Source organism: Mauremys mutica, chromosome 7 (genome assembly GCF_020497125.1).
Source record: "Mauremys mutica isolate MM-2020 ecotype Southern chromosome 7, ASM2049712v1, whole genome shotgun sequence".
Taxonomy (NCBI): domain Eukaryota; kingdom Metazoa; phylum Chordata; order Testudines; family Geoemydidae; genus Mauremys; species Mauremys mutica.
This window is the reverse complement of record NC_059078.1, coordinates 54,080,963-54,100,120: the sequence shown is the minus strand read 5'-3', so window position 1 is coordinate 54,100,120 and position 19,158 is coordinate 54,080,963. Positions and strand designations below refer to the sequence as shown.

At 45.7% G+C, this 19,158-nt stretch overlaps 1 protein-coding gene across 4 annotated transcripts in view; it reads right to left on the bottom strand.

Moving 5' to 3' along the window:
- FANCD2 (FA complementation group D2) overlaps window positions 1-19,158 on the bottom strand; it is a 199,405-nt gene that overhangs the window by 129,815 nt on the left and 50,432 nt on the right. For all 4 annotated transcript variants that reach the window (XM_045023931.1, XM_045023930.1, XM_045023928.1 and 1 more), the window contains 6 exons: window positions 18,233-18,367; window positions 14,770-14,901; window positions 11,215-11,322; window positions 8,549-8,658; window positions 4,268-4,328; window positions 3,146-3,271 (listed from right to left, as the gene is read on the bottom strand). In XM_045023931.1, the coding sequence (XP_044879866.1) occupies window positions 3,146-3,271; window positions 4,268-4,328; window positions 8,549-8,658; window positions 11,215-11,322; window positions 14,770-14,901; window positions 18,233-18,367 (672 nt within the window). The remainder of the gene's footprint in view (window positions 1-3,145; window positions 3,272-4,267; window positions 4,329-8,548; window positions 8,659-11,214; window positions 11,323-14,769; window positions 14,902-18,232; window positions 18,368-19,158) is intronic.

Genomic DNA, 19,158 nt, shown 5'->3' with positions numbered 1-19,158 from the left:
AGGAATTTTCCTCCAGGGCAGATTGGCAGAGGCCCTGGGGGGTTTTCGCCTTTCTCTGCAGCGTGGGGCACGGGTCACTTGCTGGAAGGTTCTCTGCATCTTGATGTCTTTAAACCATGATTTGAGGACTTCAATGGCTCAGGCACAGGTTTGATACAGGAGTGGGTGCGTGAGATTCTGTGGTCTGCATTGTGCAGGAGGTCAGACTAGATGATCATAATGGTCCCTTCTGACCTTAAGTCTAGGATTCTAGGATCCTTTGGGCAGAAGTGATTGCTACCAGAAAGATTTATCTGTGAAAACAGTCTAAGAACAAACACATGGTTATTGGTTCAAATAGATGCTTCATGAGGCAATTAAGGACTAGGTGCAGGTCCCAGCTAGGAGTAGAGTCTCTGATTGTGGGAAGACATTAGACCAGGGGTCTCAAACTTCCGGCCTGCGGGCCATCTGTGGCCCGAGAACCTCCCCATTGCGGCCCGCGGAGGAGAGACGCAGGCAGACATGCTGCAGACAATGTCCACTATAGACACTACACCCCGTAGCTCCCATTGGCTGGGGGAGAGGGACAGAGATATCATTAGTTGCCGGGCAGTCAGCATCATTAATTACTGGGCAGAGTCAGCCATGGAGGCAGCATCACTTTTTTCCACAATATAAACGAGTCAAAATACCAAACATAACTATCTGAACACTTGAAGTGGGCTGCCCACAGGGACACTATTCAAAGATGAAGGAAACATTACTCAGGCACTCTCCCTGCTCGGAGCTGTAACCAGCATTCCTCCTCCTTTTTCAGTTGTTCCTTCGGTATAAATTAAACTGTGATCAAATCTGAAGATGACCCCAAACAAGAGGGGCAACAGATACAAAGGAGAGCAGAACCAAACTAAAGAGTCCTGGAGAGATCAGAGCAGGCTGAAAGGAGCCATGGAGCCTGGGCAAGGAAAAGGAAACCAACAGCTGAGACACAAAATTCGGATTTTGCTAAGCAGCTGCAGTGAACATCTTCTCTACTTACTACTCTCTTAATATGTATTCTGAATGCAACCAAGCCTTCTAGTTGCAGCAGGGGAGCCATGGGCCTGGGAGAGGTGGCATCCATGAGAAGGTTTTTGTCTGAACACCTGACCCACAGTATGTTAAATGCTGCATGTCATGCAAATTGGATCCCATGCACTTTACACTGTTAAATCATCAGTGATGGCTGAGGGAGAGAAAGAAATGAATGGGATTGGATGAGGGGCAGAGAGCTAATCCAACAGTCTGGAGGGAGTAGGAAAGCTCCAAGAAATTACACATAGGAAACAGCTGAACAAATGCCTAAGGTAGGGGTGGGGATCTTAATTGGTTTCCAGTATCTCTTTCTCCCTGAAAAGGGAAGAACATCCTCTTCCCCCTGCATTTCATACACTTATATGGCCCAGTGGCCAGAGCATTGGACTGGGACTGAAGAGACCTGGGTCCTATTCCCAGATGCGCCATGTGACCTTGGGCCAATCACTACCCAGTCTGTGGCTCAACTTCCCTACCCCTAAAATGCTACTCACTGCCTTTGAAATGAAAAGTGCTATGAAACCACCAGATATTATTGTGATTATTCTCCCATGTCCTTGATTCAGTTTGACTCAGCTACCGTGGAGGGGAAGGTCTCTGCCACATCCAAATATTTTAAGATTATTGCACTATCCAGCTTCCCTACCTGCTGCTGCCTGTTCCCCACCTCTTTACATAGGCTCATGTGCACCCACAGGTTATTCTAGAGCAAGGATTCTCAACCTTTTTCTTTCTGAGGCTAATAAAACATGCCATAAAAAGCCCTGGGCTCTCTAGCAGTGGGGTTTATCAGGCTGTGGCCACCCAAAGACAGACGGTGGTCCCCATTGACAGATTCTGTGCAGGATGATCATTCCTTTCCCCACGGCAAGCTGTGTTTGATGCACAATACTGGATTACTTGGGGCCCCCAGCTCTCAGGCAGCCACTCTGCTGCCACTGCTCACAACATTGGTTTGTTCTTCTTCCATCTCCCAACTACACAGGCCTTGTCTTCACTTGGGTAGGGGATGAAGGGGGAGAGTGGGTTGCTCAAGATAAAATCCCAGTGAAGACAAGGCAATGTGTAGACTTCACATGAACTGGCAGGTTGAATTATAGACTAAGCTCCCCATAGTTTTAACCTTGACCTGCTAACATGTGAGAACTCCAAACCATCTCATCTGGGCTACGATTTTATCTAATATTAGCTGACTCAAGGTAAGAACACACTTTTTCCTAATGAAGACACAGCCATAGAGGCTTCAAAGCAGAACGCAAGGTCATCTCTGCAACCCTCAGCCAATGGCACTAAACACTCTGGACTTTCAGCACTGGCTAATGAACTATGGTTGCTGTGGTCTTGGTACAGCCAAGTTCCACCCTCCTCCCAATACCAGTCCTGCCTCCTGTGCCCCGACAGCGTAAGACCACCCCTACAATAGCTTCTCCCATGGTCTCATATTCCCCACCAGCCACCCTCCCAACCCCCAATCTGACCTGCTACCTTCCCCAGTAGGTACAGTAGAAGGGAAAGCAGGGTTTGAAAGAGCTCTCAAGTAAGGGGAAAGGCAAGGTCAATCAAGACTCTCTGCAGGCAGAAGTCCCAACTTGCTCCCCCACTAAGCAGCCCAAACAGCCCCATGGTGTCTCCTCCAAACCCTTGGACATTAGAGAGCCCTGCATGTTTAAAAAGGATGACAAGTAAAAAAAAAAAAAAAAAGTTTAAAGTAGTTTCAGGTTCTATCCCTGCCCTTGATCTCCCCTCCGCCCCCCGCTATGTCTGGTACATTTACAACCACACTTGCTATTTTTAAAAAGGTTTCTCTCTCCACCATGGCTGTGTGAAAGGCGTACACCAACAACAGACCACTCCGGGTATGCAAACAAAAGAGTAAACAAGCTGAAAGACTGGATTTTCCATCTAATCTCAGTCAGTTACAGGACTCCTAGGCGTCACCTGTAGCAATAACAGGAATAACTTTTTCAGACAGGAATGTGATTCCTACACAGATGCTGTCCAATGTGATTCTTACACAGATGCCTGGTTAACGTGCATGTCACCAAAGGGTTAGTATCATTGACTGAATACAAACCACTCTATAACATACCAGGATTTGCGAATCCAAATTCCCTTTCTGTTTCTCAATCAAGTTGGCAAGTTCATCATAATACAGAGCCAAGGCCTCAGGACTTTGCTCACAGCAGTAGCTCACCAGATCAAGCAAGATGGAGAGCTGCAAAGAAGGACCAATAACAGGGGGATAATGCATACCCTACCCACCAGCTTGATCAGACACAGGCAGGATCCACAGCTCCCCCTTCTCCACCTCCCTAACTCTCCCACTGAGACACAACCCCCACAAACCCCTGCCTAGCCCCTCTCACTGACATACAAATCCCACAAGCTGCTGCCTTTCTCCACCCACCTGACCCCTCATATTACGTATTTGTGTTACGGCACTGACTAGCAGCCCCAGTCATGGGCCAGGACTCCATTCTGCTATGCACTGTTGAACTCCTCGGAGGAAAGTGGTTACAGACCAAGCACAGATCCTATCTTCCCCCAAAGGCAGTGGTGAGCTGGTGCAGGTTCCCACAGGTTCTCAAGAACCGATTGCTAAAATTAGACCTCTGTGGAGAACCGGTTGTTAAAGGGCCAGAGGGTGGGAAAAGAACTCTGGTCTGTGGGCCGGACCATCCTGTTGCTCCCAGGATTCCCAGCTGGGGAGGCTGAGGCTCCCTGGCCCTTCCCCCACTTTCCCCCAGCTGCAGCGTGGCCAGCTGCCGGCACCAGCTGGGCAGCTCAGCTGAGCTCTGGAGTCATCCTACTGCCACTTTTTGAATGGCCCAGCAAGGTGTGTGTGTGGAGGGGCAAGTGGGGCAATTGACCCAGGCCCTGCAGGGGCCTCCGGCCCCACGACGATCTCTCCCTGGCCCCTCCCCCGCTCCCCCCCTTTAAATCAGAACTTTTTATAGGGAACCGGTTGTTTAGATTTTGGCAGCTCATCACTGCCCAAGGGGCCTCTCATTCTCCTCTCTGCAGACACACAAACCTGCCTTACCCCATTCCCGGGCCCTGTACTGACACAAATAGCCCATTCACCCAGTGCGACCCTGATCTCTCCACAGAGACACACTCCTCTGCCTTTCACCCCCCTTCCCGGCACAACCCCCTGACAGCTGCATGGACTCCAGTCTCCCTTCAGCACACGCACTGTCCTGGCACTCACCTGTCTGCAGTGCTCTTCACTTTGCTGCGTTCTCTCCAATGAACACCGGTCTTCTTTACTTCTGAAATCAACAAACTCTTTTCACTGCACAGTACACTACAGAGCAAGATGCTCAAACCTGTTTACACTAAGATACAAGGCTCCCTGCCCTGGAGGAATTACTCATGGGAAAGATGGGCCTACCACAAAGGCACATGCCTAACTGCCGTTGCCTGGGCCCAAGCGCTCCTTCAGCCCAGTTTTAAGTGTCAGCACAGACAGGAAATGGCAGAGAGTAATAGGGAGATTCTTGGAGCATCATTAAAAAGTGATCTTGTTTCCACTGTCAGGATTGTAGGCATAAGACTGTTGATTAACCTACAGGATGGCTAGGGCTGCACTGTCTATGGAAAGTTCAGGTGAATCACTGGAGCACATAAGAACGGCCATGCTGGGTCAGACCAAAGGTCCATCTAGCTCAGTATCCTGTTTTCCGACTGGACAATGCCAGGTGCCCCAGAGGGAATGAATAGAACAGGTAATCACCAAGTGATCCATCCCTTCACCCATTACCAGCTTCTGGCAAACAGAGGCTAGGGACACCATCCCTGCCCATCCTGCCTAATAGTCATTGCACACACAATGCAGTACTTCACAGGGGGTAAGAACTTTCAATAGCAAAGAGAAACTTTACAGGAAGACAATAGAGCCACTGTAAAGAGCAGTGTATTAATCTGCTCCGCAGATCCCCCAATACACAGTCCCCAACAACATGCCCTGCTAGACTTTCAAGCTTACTTTACAGTGTCCTTTTCATTAGGTGCTCTAGAGACAGTGGGTATGTCTACACTACGGGATTATTCCAATTTTACAGAAACCGTTTTTTTAAAACAGATTGTATAAAGTCGAGTGCACGCGGCCACACTAAGCGCATTAATTCGGCGGCGTGCGTCCATGTACCGAGGCTAGCATCAATTTCCAGAGCATTGCATTGTGGGTAGCTATCCCATAGCTATCCCATAGTTCCCGCAGTCTCCCCCACCCATTGGAATTCTGGGTTGAGATCCGAATGCATGATGGGGCCAAAACAGTGTCGCGAGTGATTCTGGGTAAATGTCGTCACTCAATCCTTCCTCCGTGAAAGCAACAGCAGACAATCATTTCGCACCCTTTTTCCCTGGATTGCCCTGGCAGATGCCATAGCATGGCAACCATGGAACTCATTTAGCCTTTTGTCACTGTCACCGTATGTGTACTGGATGCTGCTGACAGACGCGGTACTGCAGTGCTACACAGCAGCATTAATTTGCCTTTGCAAAGTAGCAGAGACGGTTACCAGCTATAGCACCGTCTGCAACTGAAAATTGGCAATGAGATGATGGTTATCAGTCCTTTTGTACTGTCTGCAATTGGAAATTGGCGATGATGTTTATCAGTCATTTTGCGCCGTCTGCAATTGAAAATTGGCGATGATGGTTATCAGTCCTTTTGTACTGTCTGCTGCTGTCATGGATGCTCCTGGCTGGCCTCGCTGAGGTCGGCCGGGGGCACATGGACAAAAATGGGAATGACTCCCCAGGTCATTCCCTTCTTTATGTTTTGTCTAAAAATAGTCAGTACTGCCTAGAATATGGGGCAAGTCTACTAGAGAACCAGAGAGCACAGCCACTCCGGGTCAGAGCCCCAGAGATCCCGCAGAAATGATGAGCTGCATGCCATTCTAGGGGGGTGCCCCTGCAACAACCCCACCTGTTGATTCCCTCCTCCCCCACCCCTCCTGGGCTACCGTGGCAGTGTCCCCCCATTTGTGTGATGAAGTAATAAAGAATGCAGGAATAAGAAACACTGACTTGTTAGTGAGATAAAATGAGGGGGAGGCAGCCTTCCGCTGCTATGATAGTCCAGGCAGTACAGAATCTTCATTAGACATGAAGGGGGGGGGGCTAATGGGGCTCAGTCTCCAGCTGCTATGATGAGGACGGTTTTCAATCCTTTTGCACCGTCTGCTGGGAATGACCAGGAGTCATTCCCATTTTTGCCCAGGCGCCCCCGGCCGACCTCACCAAGGCCAGCCAGGAGCACTCACGGGATGAGGAGGATGGCTTTCAATCCTTTTGTACCGTCTGCCATCAGGAAAGGAAGGGGAGGGGATGCTGCTGTTCAGCGCTGCAGCACCCCGTCTACCAGCAGCATGCAGTAGACATAGGGTGACATTGAAAAAAGGTGAGAAACGATTTTTTTCCCTTTTCTTTCAGGGGTGGGGGTAGGGGGCAAATTGACGACATATACCCTGAACCACTCAGGACAATGTTTTTGACCCTTCAGGCATTGGGAGCTCAGCCAAGAATGCAAATGCTTTTCGGAGACTGCAGGGACTGTGGGATAGCTGGAGTCCTCAGTCCCCCCTCCCTCCCTCCATGAGCGTCCATTTGATTCTTTGGCTTTCCGTTATGCTTCTCACGCAGCACTGTGCTGAGTCCCTGCTGTGGCCTCTGTCTATCATAGCCTGGAGATTTTTTCAAATGCTTTGGAATTTCGTCTTCTGGAACGGAGCTCTGATAGAACAGATTTGTCTCTCCATACAGCGATCAGATCCAGTATCTCCCATACGGTCCATGCTGGAGCTCTTTTTGGATTTGGGACTGCATGGCCACTCATGCTGATCAGAGCTCCACACTGGGCAAATAGGAAATGAAATTCAAAAGTTCGCGGGGCTTTTCCTGTCTACCTGGCCAGTGCATCTGAGTTCAGATTGCTTTCCAGAGCGGTCACAATGGTGCACTGTGGGATAGTGCCCAGAGGCCAATACCGTCGAATTGCGGCCACACTAACCCTAATCCGACATGGCAATACCGATTTCAGCGCTACTCCCCTTGTCGGGGAGGAGTACAGAAATCAGTATTAAGAGCCCTTTATATCGATATAAAGGGCTTAGTTGTGTGGACGGGTGCAGGGTTAATTCGGTTTAACACTGCTAAATTTGGTATAAACGCATAGTGTAGACCAGGCCAGAGTTATGCAGAAGAGCACCTTTGAGAGCTGCTGTTGGGAAGTGTGCTGGCTCATGGGCCTGGAGAGACAGCTAGACTGGGCTTTTCTCTCCATGTAACATAACAGTGAGAGCATTTCTTGAAGACAACCAAGTGAGTGAATTGTGTGATCCTTCACTTTATGCTGTGACCTCTGAGACCCTCTAGTGAGCCCTGGGGCTTTCAGCAGCTCTGAAAAGTTACATAGGAAGTGTGCTAGATCATCTTAAATGGAACTCAAATAAAAAGCCATTTAAACTAATCCTGAAGCCTCCTGTTCCAGGTATGATCCCTTAACAGCCCCCCTGGCTGTGCCCACTGTCCTGCGTACTCAGCATATAGTGCTCACATCCCTGCACAAGAAATTCATAGATTATAAAGCCTGAAGGAACAATTGTGAACTGTCTGACCTTCCTGAATTAATTCTTGTCTGAATTAATTTTTATTTGAACTAGAACAAAACTTTTAGAAAAACATCCAATTTTGATTTAAAAATTTCAGATGATTGAGAATCCACCACAAACCTTGGTAAATGGTTCACCGTTAGAAAGTTGCATCTTATTTCCAGTCTGAATTTGTCTAGCTTCAACTTTCAGCCATTGGCACTTCTTACACGTTTGTCTCTTAGACTTAAGAGTACTCTATTATCAAACTTCAGTTCCGCACATAGGTATTATAAACTGTGATCAAGTCACCCATTAACCTTCTATTTGATAAACTAAATAGACTGAGTTCCTTGAGTCTCTCATTATAAGGCATGTGTCCCTGTAATCATTCTTGTTCTCTGAACCCTCTCCATTTTAATCAAAATCCATCTTGAACTGTGGACACCAGACCAGGACACAGCATTCCAGCAGCAGTAACACCAGTGACAAATAGAGGTCATATAACCTCTCTACTCCTACTCAAGAATCCATTGTTTTTACATCCAATGACTGTATTAGCCACAGAAGCTCATGTTGCACTGACTGTCTACCACGATCCCAAATCTTTTCCTGTCACAACTCCTTCTGATGCTGATCCAGGCATCTCAGAATCAGCATTATCAGGAAAGCAGTGGCAGGACCAGCAGCAGGAGAGCACCTTTTCAAGGGATACACGGGACAATAGTGTGCAAAAAATGTTTTTCAGTGGTTTTCTTCCAGTGAGCCTTAAAGTGACTATCACAAATGATGTGACTGTCCCATTTCTCCTCCCCTCTTACTAGCTCTGGTTATATCAGTCTGGCTAGAGCAGGTTAAATGACAGTTGACAGGTTCTATTCCTTTCCCACCTCTTTGCTGCCATGCTGCCTGCCACGGTAATAGCACCAATAATCCCCATTTGTTTATACTTTGGAACAGTGCTAGACAGCCACTTCCTGATCACCATATGCATATCGTCCTGGAGAGAGAGAGAGAGAGAGAGAGAGAGAGAGAGAGAGAGAGAGAGAGAGAGAATGAGGCATTACAAGTAGTCACCATGTATGCATTTGTGTGTATTAATGGTACTGCTGTGAATATCTCACTTTTCAACATGTCTGTCCTCAAAGCTTGCAACAGAGCTCATTTACTTCCCTATTAATTTCCTTCACACAACAGGGCAGCCAGACCGTGGGAAGTACATCCTTGTAAGGGAAAAAACATGTTGCGACTGACTCTAACAGCAACCCAATGCAACAGGGCAGTGAGTTTCAGCTGGCCTGTCCAGTTGAGTGTACCCCAACTCCATAATGTCATAAATTGCATCTAAAAGGTGTCAAATAAGATATCAGTAGAAAGCTAATATCCTACTGATCATCAATATCATTGGGTGGTGTATGTATGGATGACAAATATATATTTGGAATTATGTTATCAAAGTGTGCCTGCCAGGCAGGACTGAAGTTACCCCACACTAGACATAGCAATGTGGTTCTGCCACCTTGAAGTTATTTTCCAAGTTACATTAAGAAACAATGGGAATGCAATTTACATAGAAGGTAAACAGGACTAGCAAGCCAATAAGGGGAGGAGATAACCACTCAGCATCATGGCAGGGAGAGGGGAGTGTAGGAACAGATCAATTTGCATTTTAGCAAACAGCAGCTGGTGAAAAAAACAGCATGGAATGTCCTTTACCAGGAGACTCCATGTCGCCTACCTCACAGCTTGAATAAACTTTTCTTTGGGGGAAACCCTTCAGAAGAATCCATTTCAAAGGTTCACTGGACTATAAAAGAGGGGCAAAGAACCCCAAGTGGCCTAAGAAGACAAAGAAACCGAGCACTTTGGACCTTGTCGGACCCTGGTCACATAGGTGCTCAGCCATCTGCTGGAAGGTAGATTGGTAAGCAAACTATCTTGAACAAAGACTGCAGCTTGCTGAGTTGAATCTTAGCCACTAGAAAGTATTTTTCACTTTTATTCGCTTGTAACCATTTCTAACACTATCCTTGATATCTGAACTCACTTAAAATCCTATCTCCTTTTATTAATAAACTTGTTTTACTTTTAATCTAAACTGACCCAGTGCTGTGTCTGAGCTGAAGTGATAGTATACTCCAGTTAAAGTGATAAGCTGAGCACATTTTGTCACTTTAGAGGAGCAAACAAACATTATTTCTCTGAGCATTCCAAGAGAGGACTGGATACTTCAGAGAAGATGGTTTTGGGGAAATTTAGGACAGAGAGTGTGTTGGGGTCACCCCTGCATAAGGTAACTGAGTAACAAAGCATAGAGTGGGGCTGTTGTGTTGTAGATAGGCTGCTGGAGTCAGAACTGCTTAACACAGAGACATTCAGTGCATGCTTCTCTGTAGGTTATCAGTGTCCTGGTCGTGAATCACAGCAGCAGAGCATTGAAAGCACTCAGAATACAGGGCAGGCAGTGACACAGTCCTTCACTGTCTGGGTTGCACTCTGGAATGTGACAGTGAACTCCTTTACTATGGGGACACTGGCCACACATCCACAGTTAAAGATGCAACCAATGTTCCAAAATTAGGCTTGTTTTGACCTTTGTTCTAGTTATTTAGTTGAAGGAGCTATTAGTCCAGATTTTTTCTGTTTTTAATGAAAGTGTTGAGAAGGATATTTTTATTTGCAGGCTCTATACTGTTTCTAAGGCCAGGTCTCTCAACTTCCAATTTTAACAATGAAATAAATGTACTCAAGATTTTTCAGCTAATTTTGCCTGACCACTGGCTCATTGACGGATATGAAAATTCAGACCTATGTATTTGAACATGATGTGGTTACAGTGTAATTAACTTGTTCCCTGGGATGCTGTATAAGCAGCTGGAAGTCAATTCGGACATAAAATGGATTTGGTAACACACATTTGTCCTCTAGAGTTTTAGATATCAAACTACAGATAACAAAGCTCTGAAATCTAACACTTCACCGCAGCGATGCAGCAGAGAAAATACTTCTTTGAGGAGGGTAACTCTTTAGGGGCGGAGTCTCTTTTGTTTCTGTCTTGCAAACCTTAAGTGGCCTGTTGGAGAGAAGCTTCCCACAGCAGACCTACTGAGGGTGCAGTAGCTGAGCTATGCTTCCTGAAGGATGCCTAGGGTGTGTAGAAGCCAAGTTCTGCTACTGTGCCCCTCAGAATGTGTGCAGGAAGGGAGTGTCTCTCCAGTGGAGCTAATCAGTTATGCGGTAGCAGCAGGGAGTTCCTTCTGTGTGGAAGACGAATGAGTTCCACAGGAGAAAAGTCTGGAGCAGGAAAGGGGCTCACAACCATCAAACTTGGGGCGGGGGAGGGAAAGGGAGGGTGAGGGGAGGAAATTTTAAAATTAAAAAAGGTACTGTGCACCAGAAATCCCTACATGCAAGAGGGCTGTACGGGCTGCACCATCCTGGACCTGCTGCTGCTGTCTCCACAACACACAAGCTCTGTAAACTAGCACAGCAAGGGGAGAAAGACCAGGGACTTGCTTCCTTCCTGTCCCCATTGTCTCTCTCCCCCTCCACTCACCTGAATATAGCTGTCTTCCTGCCTCTGGCTGAATGCCAACTCGCCAAGAATGTAGAAGAATTTCCGAATTTGCTGTGGATTCAGTTTCTCCGTATAGTCTAAAATGTTCTGTAACAGAGAAGTGTCAAAGTAGCCACAATACTCTGACAGGTCCTTCTCACAATCCAAATAGCACACCTGATTGTCAGTAACAAGAATTGCTACCACTGTGAATTCAAATTAAAGAAGCACCCATGCATATGTCACCTCTGGGCTATAATACTGCAATTCCCCATGACTGAGGCTGAAAGGGAAGACATGCAAAATATAGCTGCCTGCTTCCTCCATGGCTTTGGTCACTAGGAGCATGTTAAATCTGTGCTCCAATTCTTCTATTGACACCCATTCTGCTTCCATTGCCACTTTGATCCTAGTTTTCAAAGCAGGTCCCAAGTGCATTAATGATCATGGTGTGATGGAGAATAATATGGAAAATTATATAATGCCATTCTATAAATCAGTGGTGTGGCTTCATCTGGATACTATGTGCAGCACTTGACACCCCATCTCTGAATGGATATTGCAGAACTAACGGGAATTCAGAGAAGGGTGACAAGAATGAGCGAGTGCCTGGAGAAATTCTCCTAGGAAGAGAAATTGAAAAGACTGGGGTTGTTACCCTACAGAGTGGACAGACAAAAAGGGACATGACAAAAGTCTATAAAATAGTGAATGATCTAGAGAAGGAAGATTAGGAGGGCTGTTTGCTCCTTGTTCTTGTGATGAGAGGGGGAGTTCAATGACATTGAAAGGTGCCAAACTCAAAACTGATAAAAGGTGATTCAAAACTAATATTCTGGTAGTCATGCCTACAGCTAAGGTTGCCTAACACTTTCCATTACAAGCCTCTGTTTTCAACTGCTCATAACTTTATCAAATTGTAACTGTTTAGATTGGAATTTTCTACACATGGTCTCTGCCTCAGGCTACTTTTTTCCCTTTTATGAAAATGGTTGTTTCCCAGAACAAGGCTAGTTTTTCCACTACTTGGTAATTTTGCTCATGTTAATATTTTTATCCAGCTATTTCTCTGAAAAGCACTAGCAAGTCCATGATTTGGAGCAGGAATTTGGAATTTGCAAGGGATGATCTTGGGGTCAAGGAGGTGCCGTTTGCTGTCGCCATGAAATGTATCAAATTATAAGCCTCTCAAAAGTGAAAATTGCACATGCTCAGTAGAGCTTTATGGAGGATTCTTGTTAAAAATCTCTGAACATTCTGTCTGTGTTGAGCATGCTCTATCCCCACAGAGATCCCTATGTGCCAAATACACTAAGCATCCTTGACCTCTACAGAGCTCACCACCTGCCTAATGCACAAAATATGCTCCCCAGACTCCACTGAGCCTCATACAGATTAGGCATAAAGCTAAAGTTCTGGGTCGGTTGCGATGCACTACTGCTGCTATCCCACAGTTTGGCTTAGGGTTGGCATTAGGAGGAGACCATGAATTTTAGTTTCAGCTTTTCCACTGACTAGTGTTATGTCTATGCTCTTCAGGGCCCTTATTATTGAGCAAATCCTACCAGCCCTACCTCTAAAGGCAGGAATATATAATTTCCCTCCATTTAATGAGGGGGTAAGCGAGAGGTTGCACAAGGTCACTTGTGGCAGAGCTGAGAATAGAACATGGGTCTCTAACATGGCAGAGCCAAGCCTCACCCATTTAGCCACGCGTCAGGCACAATGTGCCAAATCTAAGTGCTTTGCTGTGCTGTCTATAACCACTAGACTATACTCCCCTCCAGAGCCAAGAATAGACTGCAGAATTACCAACATTCCCCTGCTGTCTAGTAAATAATTATGTAAGTTACTTGCAAAGGTGCACTGCATTCCCCCTAATGATTGGTCCACAGAGTGTATTAGGCTGTTATCCTCAGAGTCTAACAGTTGTTCCTTAGCTGGAATGGTAGAGGTCTCTGCTGTGGATACAAAGGTCCAGCACATGGAAGGGTCAATATGGTTCCTCATGAAGGAATTTCTGATTTTTTTTTTCATTTTCCTTTTTAAAAATCCTAGCAAGTTACATACAAAACCCCTATATTAAAAATAACATTATGACTGCAAAGTCAAGTCATTCTCAGTTAGGAAATGCTTGATTTAAGACTGCCTACACAACTTTAATTTGGTCGCCTGTGTGTAGGTCCCATTCAGGGTACAGGATGGGCAGTGGTTCTGTCCCTGTTAGCCAAGCCCATTATAATGCATATGCACAAGGAAAGCGAATTAAGGTTGCATGGACAACCTTTTTTCTGACACTTTCTAACTTTTGAGGGCTGGACTTTATGACCTTAATGTTCTTTTACCAACTTTTTAAAAAATGCAATTTGTTTTTGTATTTTTAAACAAACACAAAAAACAGAAATTCCATCACAAGGAATCATATTGATTCCCCGAACTTGGGTCATCACAGGATTTGGATCTTGAGATCCACCGCACAGACCTCTATCACTTGTGCTAATGAAGTAACTGGTAGCATCAGTAGGTTGTTATCCTCAGTGTGGGTCAGGCACTAGAGGAAGATGAGAGACACACACATGCCAGTGGGTTTCGGAGCTATCTGCCAAAAAGCAGAGGAATCTAGAGACTCAGGACTCTTGGGTTTAATTCCAAGTTCTAGATAGGAATGTGCACTAGATCTTTCTGGCCCTGAACTCCCCATGCCACAGGCTTGTCATTGTCTCCCCGACCTACCTCCATTTCCTGCACCCTCTCCATATCGCCTCTCAGGCTCCTACCTCATCCCCACCCCTATTCTTATCCTCCCATTCCCCTATAGTCCCAAGCTCTTATCCCCAACACGAAACGGCAGTAGGTCAAATCACACTAGAGAACTTTCAGTGTGCAGCAGCAGGGTCCACACAGTTAGTGCATGACACATTGGAGTGCTGTAGATTTACACTTGTAACAGGACGGCTGGGCCCTGTGATTAAAACAGGTCAGTTCCCCTGTGCTAGAGCAGGTGCTCCCAGCTGAGCTAATTAGAGGTGCAAGGGCTGCACCTGGGCTATAAAGGGTCAGAGTGTATTCCAGGGAGGCCAGAGCTGGAAGGGGAACTGCAGAGAAAAGCTGCAGGGAGAGAGGGTATCTGCAGTGGTCCCCGAGGACAGGAGTTGGGGCTGGGTAACGAGACCCAGCCGAAAGTTTTGTTATTCTTTTGGGAGAAGGCAAGTCAGGCCTTGCATTTTCTCCAGCTACTCTGAGACAAGGAAGGGACAAGTACCTCAGGAAGGAGGGGCTGTGCCCAGCTTAAGGCTGGGTGGAAGATTTTTTTTATTTGTTTTTAGTACTTTGTGTTAATAAAAAACAGATTCCCAATGAAGGCTGTAATTGGATGAGAATGACATTTCTGAGGGACCCTGAAAAAGAGGAAACAAAAGGCACTGCAGAGCAACCTCTGGCCACGATGGGGTGCCCAGGAGGCAGCCTATCCTGTTACAACACCCAGCTTCCCACACCCTAACTCGTCCTATAGACAAGCCCTAAGTGTGGACCATTCACAAGCAGATACACTACCTTCACAAAGGTGGCATAGCGTATCAGTGAGGAGGTATGCAGAGTCATCAGGTCAGTGATCACATCCAGAGAAATGTCCACTTCTACATCATTTCCACCGCAAATGTGAGTCACCAATGCACTCACAACCTCCTGAAGGAAAAACCCACAAGAAACCAAGAGTGAAAGGCAAATAGAAAAATATCTGTTCTGTACCAGAAGACCCTTGGGACAACAAACAAAGTATATGCTACACCATATAGGATGACAAACAAATAACAAGTCCATCATAAATTAAAGGAAAGGGCTAGGGATCCATGAGCTTAGATGAGAAGTCACCTCTTTTGCCTTGGGCTCAGTACAGCTTTAATATTGTGGATTACTCCATCCTTTGAGACTGCTTCCATAGCTATGCAGTTGTATATGGTGTGACACTGCACCCCATATTCTTCGCAGTGATATTATTATGATATGATTATGACATAATTATAATGTATTTTATGCAAGATAAGTCATGTGAGGTGTCACTGGAAAGGTTATGATTTGCTGAACACGATTATCTTATTTGTATGCATGTATCATTTTTGTATCTGAAGTTATTGAATATTGATTATATCTGTATTTCAAATGCAGTTACACCTGGGTAACACCCAGTAGACAAAATGCTTTCAGTCTAGATAGTGGGTGGGGAAGGGCCTATTCAGAGCAATGGGCCATTAGGAAAAAATAATAGGCCTTAGGAGAAGCTTATCTCCCACCTAGTGAGCCTTCCGTGAAAACTCCAAAATAGCCTGTGTGTGACATGTGATGAGACCCATCTCTAGACTCCATCTTGGGATATCAGTATTTTTCCACAGACTGGTCTGGGAACCAAACTTTGAGAACAAAGGGTTCCTGCCATATGCAAAAGCTATATAAGACAAGGAGCGACATCATCTGATTTGCTTCGCACCCCACACAAGAAGACTCCTGAAAACACCTGAGAAACAAGGACTGAACTGCGGGAAGTGTTGGACCCAGGCTAAAGGGATTTTTAGCCTCTGAATGAAACAACTGGGGATTCCAAGCTGTAAAGCAAGTGCAGCTTGCCCTTTAAGAATCTGCAGCCTCCTTGTATCATCTCTTAGGGTGAGAATCTGCTATTCATATTGAATCTATTTAGTGTATTAAGCTTAGTTTGTGTTTTTTGTTTATTTTCTAGGTAATCTGCTTTGATCTGTTTGCGATCACTTATAATCACTTAAAAATCTATCTTTTGTAGTTAATAGACTTGGTTTTGCTTTATCTATACCAGTGAGTTGGAGTGAAGTGTGTGGGAATCATAACTCGGGCAAAAGCCTGTTGAGTATTCCTCTCCACATTGAGGGAGGGGGTGAATTTCATGAGCTTACGCTGTACAGTTCCCTTTGCAGCGTAAAACCATATAATTTTGGGTTTATACTCCAGAGGGGTTGTGTGCCTGAGGAGCTGAGATTAGCCTTCCTATGCACAGGCTGGTCAGAAAACCTGCTTGTAACTGCAGCTGGGTGTGCCCCTACCTGTATGGATACTGGTGAAAGTGCAGGCTGGAGGGCTTTGCAGCTTGCCATAGCAGTACAGCGTGAGAGCCTGATTGGTCAGCAGGCTCAGTGGTACCCCAGTTCCATGTGGCACCCCGGGGGGAACCCGTCACATATGATTCCCGTCTGCCATGGTCCTACTCATCTCTATCCAGATGCTCTGTGTCCCAAGTGGCCCCATCACAAGCATACTTGGTTGGCATGTCCTGTATAGAACACTTTTTATCTTCAAAGTACTATACAAATGGTAACTAATTCATCCTCCTCAGTACTACCCACAGAGTTCAGTTCTTAGCCCTCTGATTTCATATCTGCTTTCTCTTTCAATCATCTTAACCTGTCCTTTGCAGTACTCCACTGCACATTTCTTTTGACACCTGTATTTCTGCCAGTCTTGAACAAGAAAATCTGTGGCTTTGTTTCAGATTTGTTCACATAAAGAAATGTTTCAAAACCAGAAAGTCATCTTGAAATTCAACTGCATCTCTTTTAATTCCCTTCTCAGTTCAGAGCACATCTAATGTCCCCAATCTTGGCCTTATCCTTTAGCCTGATATCCAGTCCTTCAAAAGCCTTTGGCTCCATATGTAATTGCCTGTTTCCCTTCTGCGCTCATGCTTGCACTGCTGTGGCTTCCTGATCACTCTTCCCAGGTCTCATCTTCCCAGATTCCGGTACATGCAGAATGCTGCTCCCTGCCTCAAGTGAAAGTAGATCACCTCCAATCTCACACAGCTTCACTGGACTTCTCAGTCATTTCCATAAGTAGTAGTAGTAGTAGTAGCAGTAGTAGTAGTAGAAGAAGAAGAAGAAGAGAGAGAGCGCGTGATCCTGGAGCACTGGGCCTGGTGCAAGATCTAAGGCCTGAACCAGAGGATGTGAACCAAAGCCAGGCCATGGCTTAAAGCAGATGCTTACAAGTTCACTGCCCAGTACATGAACTTGACAAAGTTGTTGCTAGTGTACTAGGCACTAGATATGCACATAAATATATTCCAGATAGTACAGATACATCCCAATCTAGTACAAGATAAGATGGTTTGACAAAATAATGAATAGGGATGTTTTGTCTGAGATATCAGGAACAAGGGGAGGTAATAAACAGATGTCATAAAATACGTAAGGTGGTGTTTAAGTTGTTTATCCCAGTTGTTTGTCTCAGTCTATAAATGTCAGGGTATCTCGCCTTAACTCTTGTGTGGCGTAGTGGACAGATTCCTGCTGCTAACTGAGCTACTCCTTGCCCCTGTGCACTCATGTGTTAATGTACCTGTAGAGCCAGGGCTCTAGGACTGTGCCTTGAGGGCAATAAACCTGGCCAAGGGCCTTTGTCACTACACGGGGCCTGTGGTCTCTCTTTATGAGTAAAGGTCTGCTGAATTAGCAGGCTGCCTTATCTGCTGCTAGTGCTGATAATATTGGCGCTCCAAGGACAGAAGCACTGGGCAGCCCGAACAGCATTACTGAGGCAATGATATTCCAGCCTTCAGCACTCTTCTCTGTATCAGCTTCTCTGTCTGTTCACTCTACTTAATTTAGCACTGGTCTCCTCTATGTCATTCCTTAAAGCCTGGCACTACTGCTGACAGTCATTTTCTTTGCAGCTCCTGCCATTGTAAACAGCTCCCTGACTCGCCATCCCAGTTCATATAAACTGAAAGTCTGGGTGTTCTCCCCTACTCATACCTCAACTTGTTCCTCCATTTATAATTTAACTTTGTATCTGCATTATTGAGTTTATATAGCATTTTCAGAAGCCATTTCAGTGAAAGATATTGTACAAAACAAGGTGGAAATATCTGTAACTCCTATGTAGAGAATTCATTGATCTCCAGGTTTTTTGATGTCTCTGCTTTGATCTGCAGCCTGTCAGAACTCATGTTTAACAGAGTAAAAGTATATGCTAGTATATATTTCAAATATACCTGCTGACAGTAAGAGTCAAAGGCTGCAAATGCTTGCTTGTACATGCAGCTGCCAAAGGAGACGACACATGGATCAGCAGAGTGCAGAAAGGTCTGAGCCAGTGACAGGATTGATGGGAAGAAGTCTTTGATAACCTGAAAGACAGACATCATGACAGAGACATGAGATTCCCATCATTACTATTTGCTTTCAAAGCTTCCATCCCTCATTTTATGAGTTCCAACTTGAGGAATACTGCTCTTTATTCTCAAGATCCCCAGTTAGTTTAGTAGGTGATTCCCTGGCCTCTAATTCTCCCACCTCACTAGATACAGGCTGACCCCATAACAGATTCCCATTTAGATTTGTGATCTCTAGAGGCGTGCTTTGCTTTCAAAACAATGAAGAACTTGTCCACACAAGAGCTTTTTTGAGCAACAGAATACAGCTGCACTGGTGCAAACTACTCATGCAGACATGCTGCACCAGTGTAAAATGGGACTTGAACTGGGTGACTCATGCAAGTCAGTTTACAACAGTCTACATGCAGGTTTACACTGGTGCAGCTAAACTAGTAACTAAAATCCCCCAGGGCAGACAAATGCTCAGTCTTCATGCCCTGCTTTAAGTTGTAGGCAGACACTGTCTGTCCGTATTCATGGTCCCTTCTCCTTGTAACTATAGGCACTCAAGTCAGACACATGTACACATCTAAATGCAGACCATTTTATACTTGCAAGAAGGTATGGGTTTAAAAATGTAAAGTCTAAGAAAAATGTGAGGCAGAGCAGCATGTCAGGCCTTGGAGGAGAGGGTCACTTGTGGTGGGGAGACAGAGGGCAAGAAGGCTTCCTAAGATCTGCAGAAGAACCAGAAGCCTATCCTATGCTGCGGGGCAGGGAAGGGCAGTTCTTCTCCAGCAAATCTTGGGACGTCCACAGGAAGG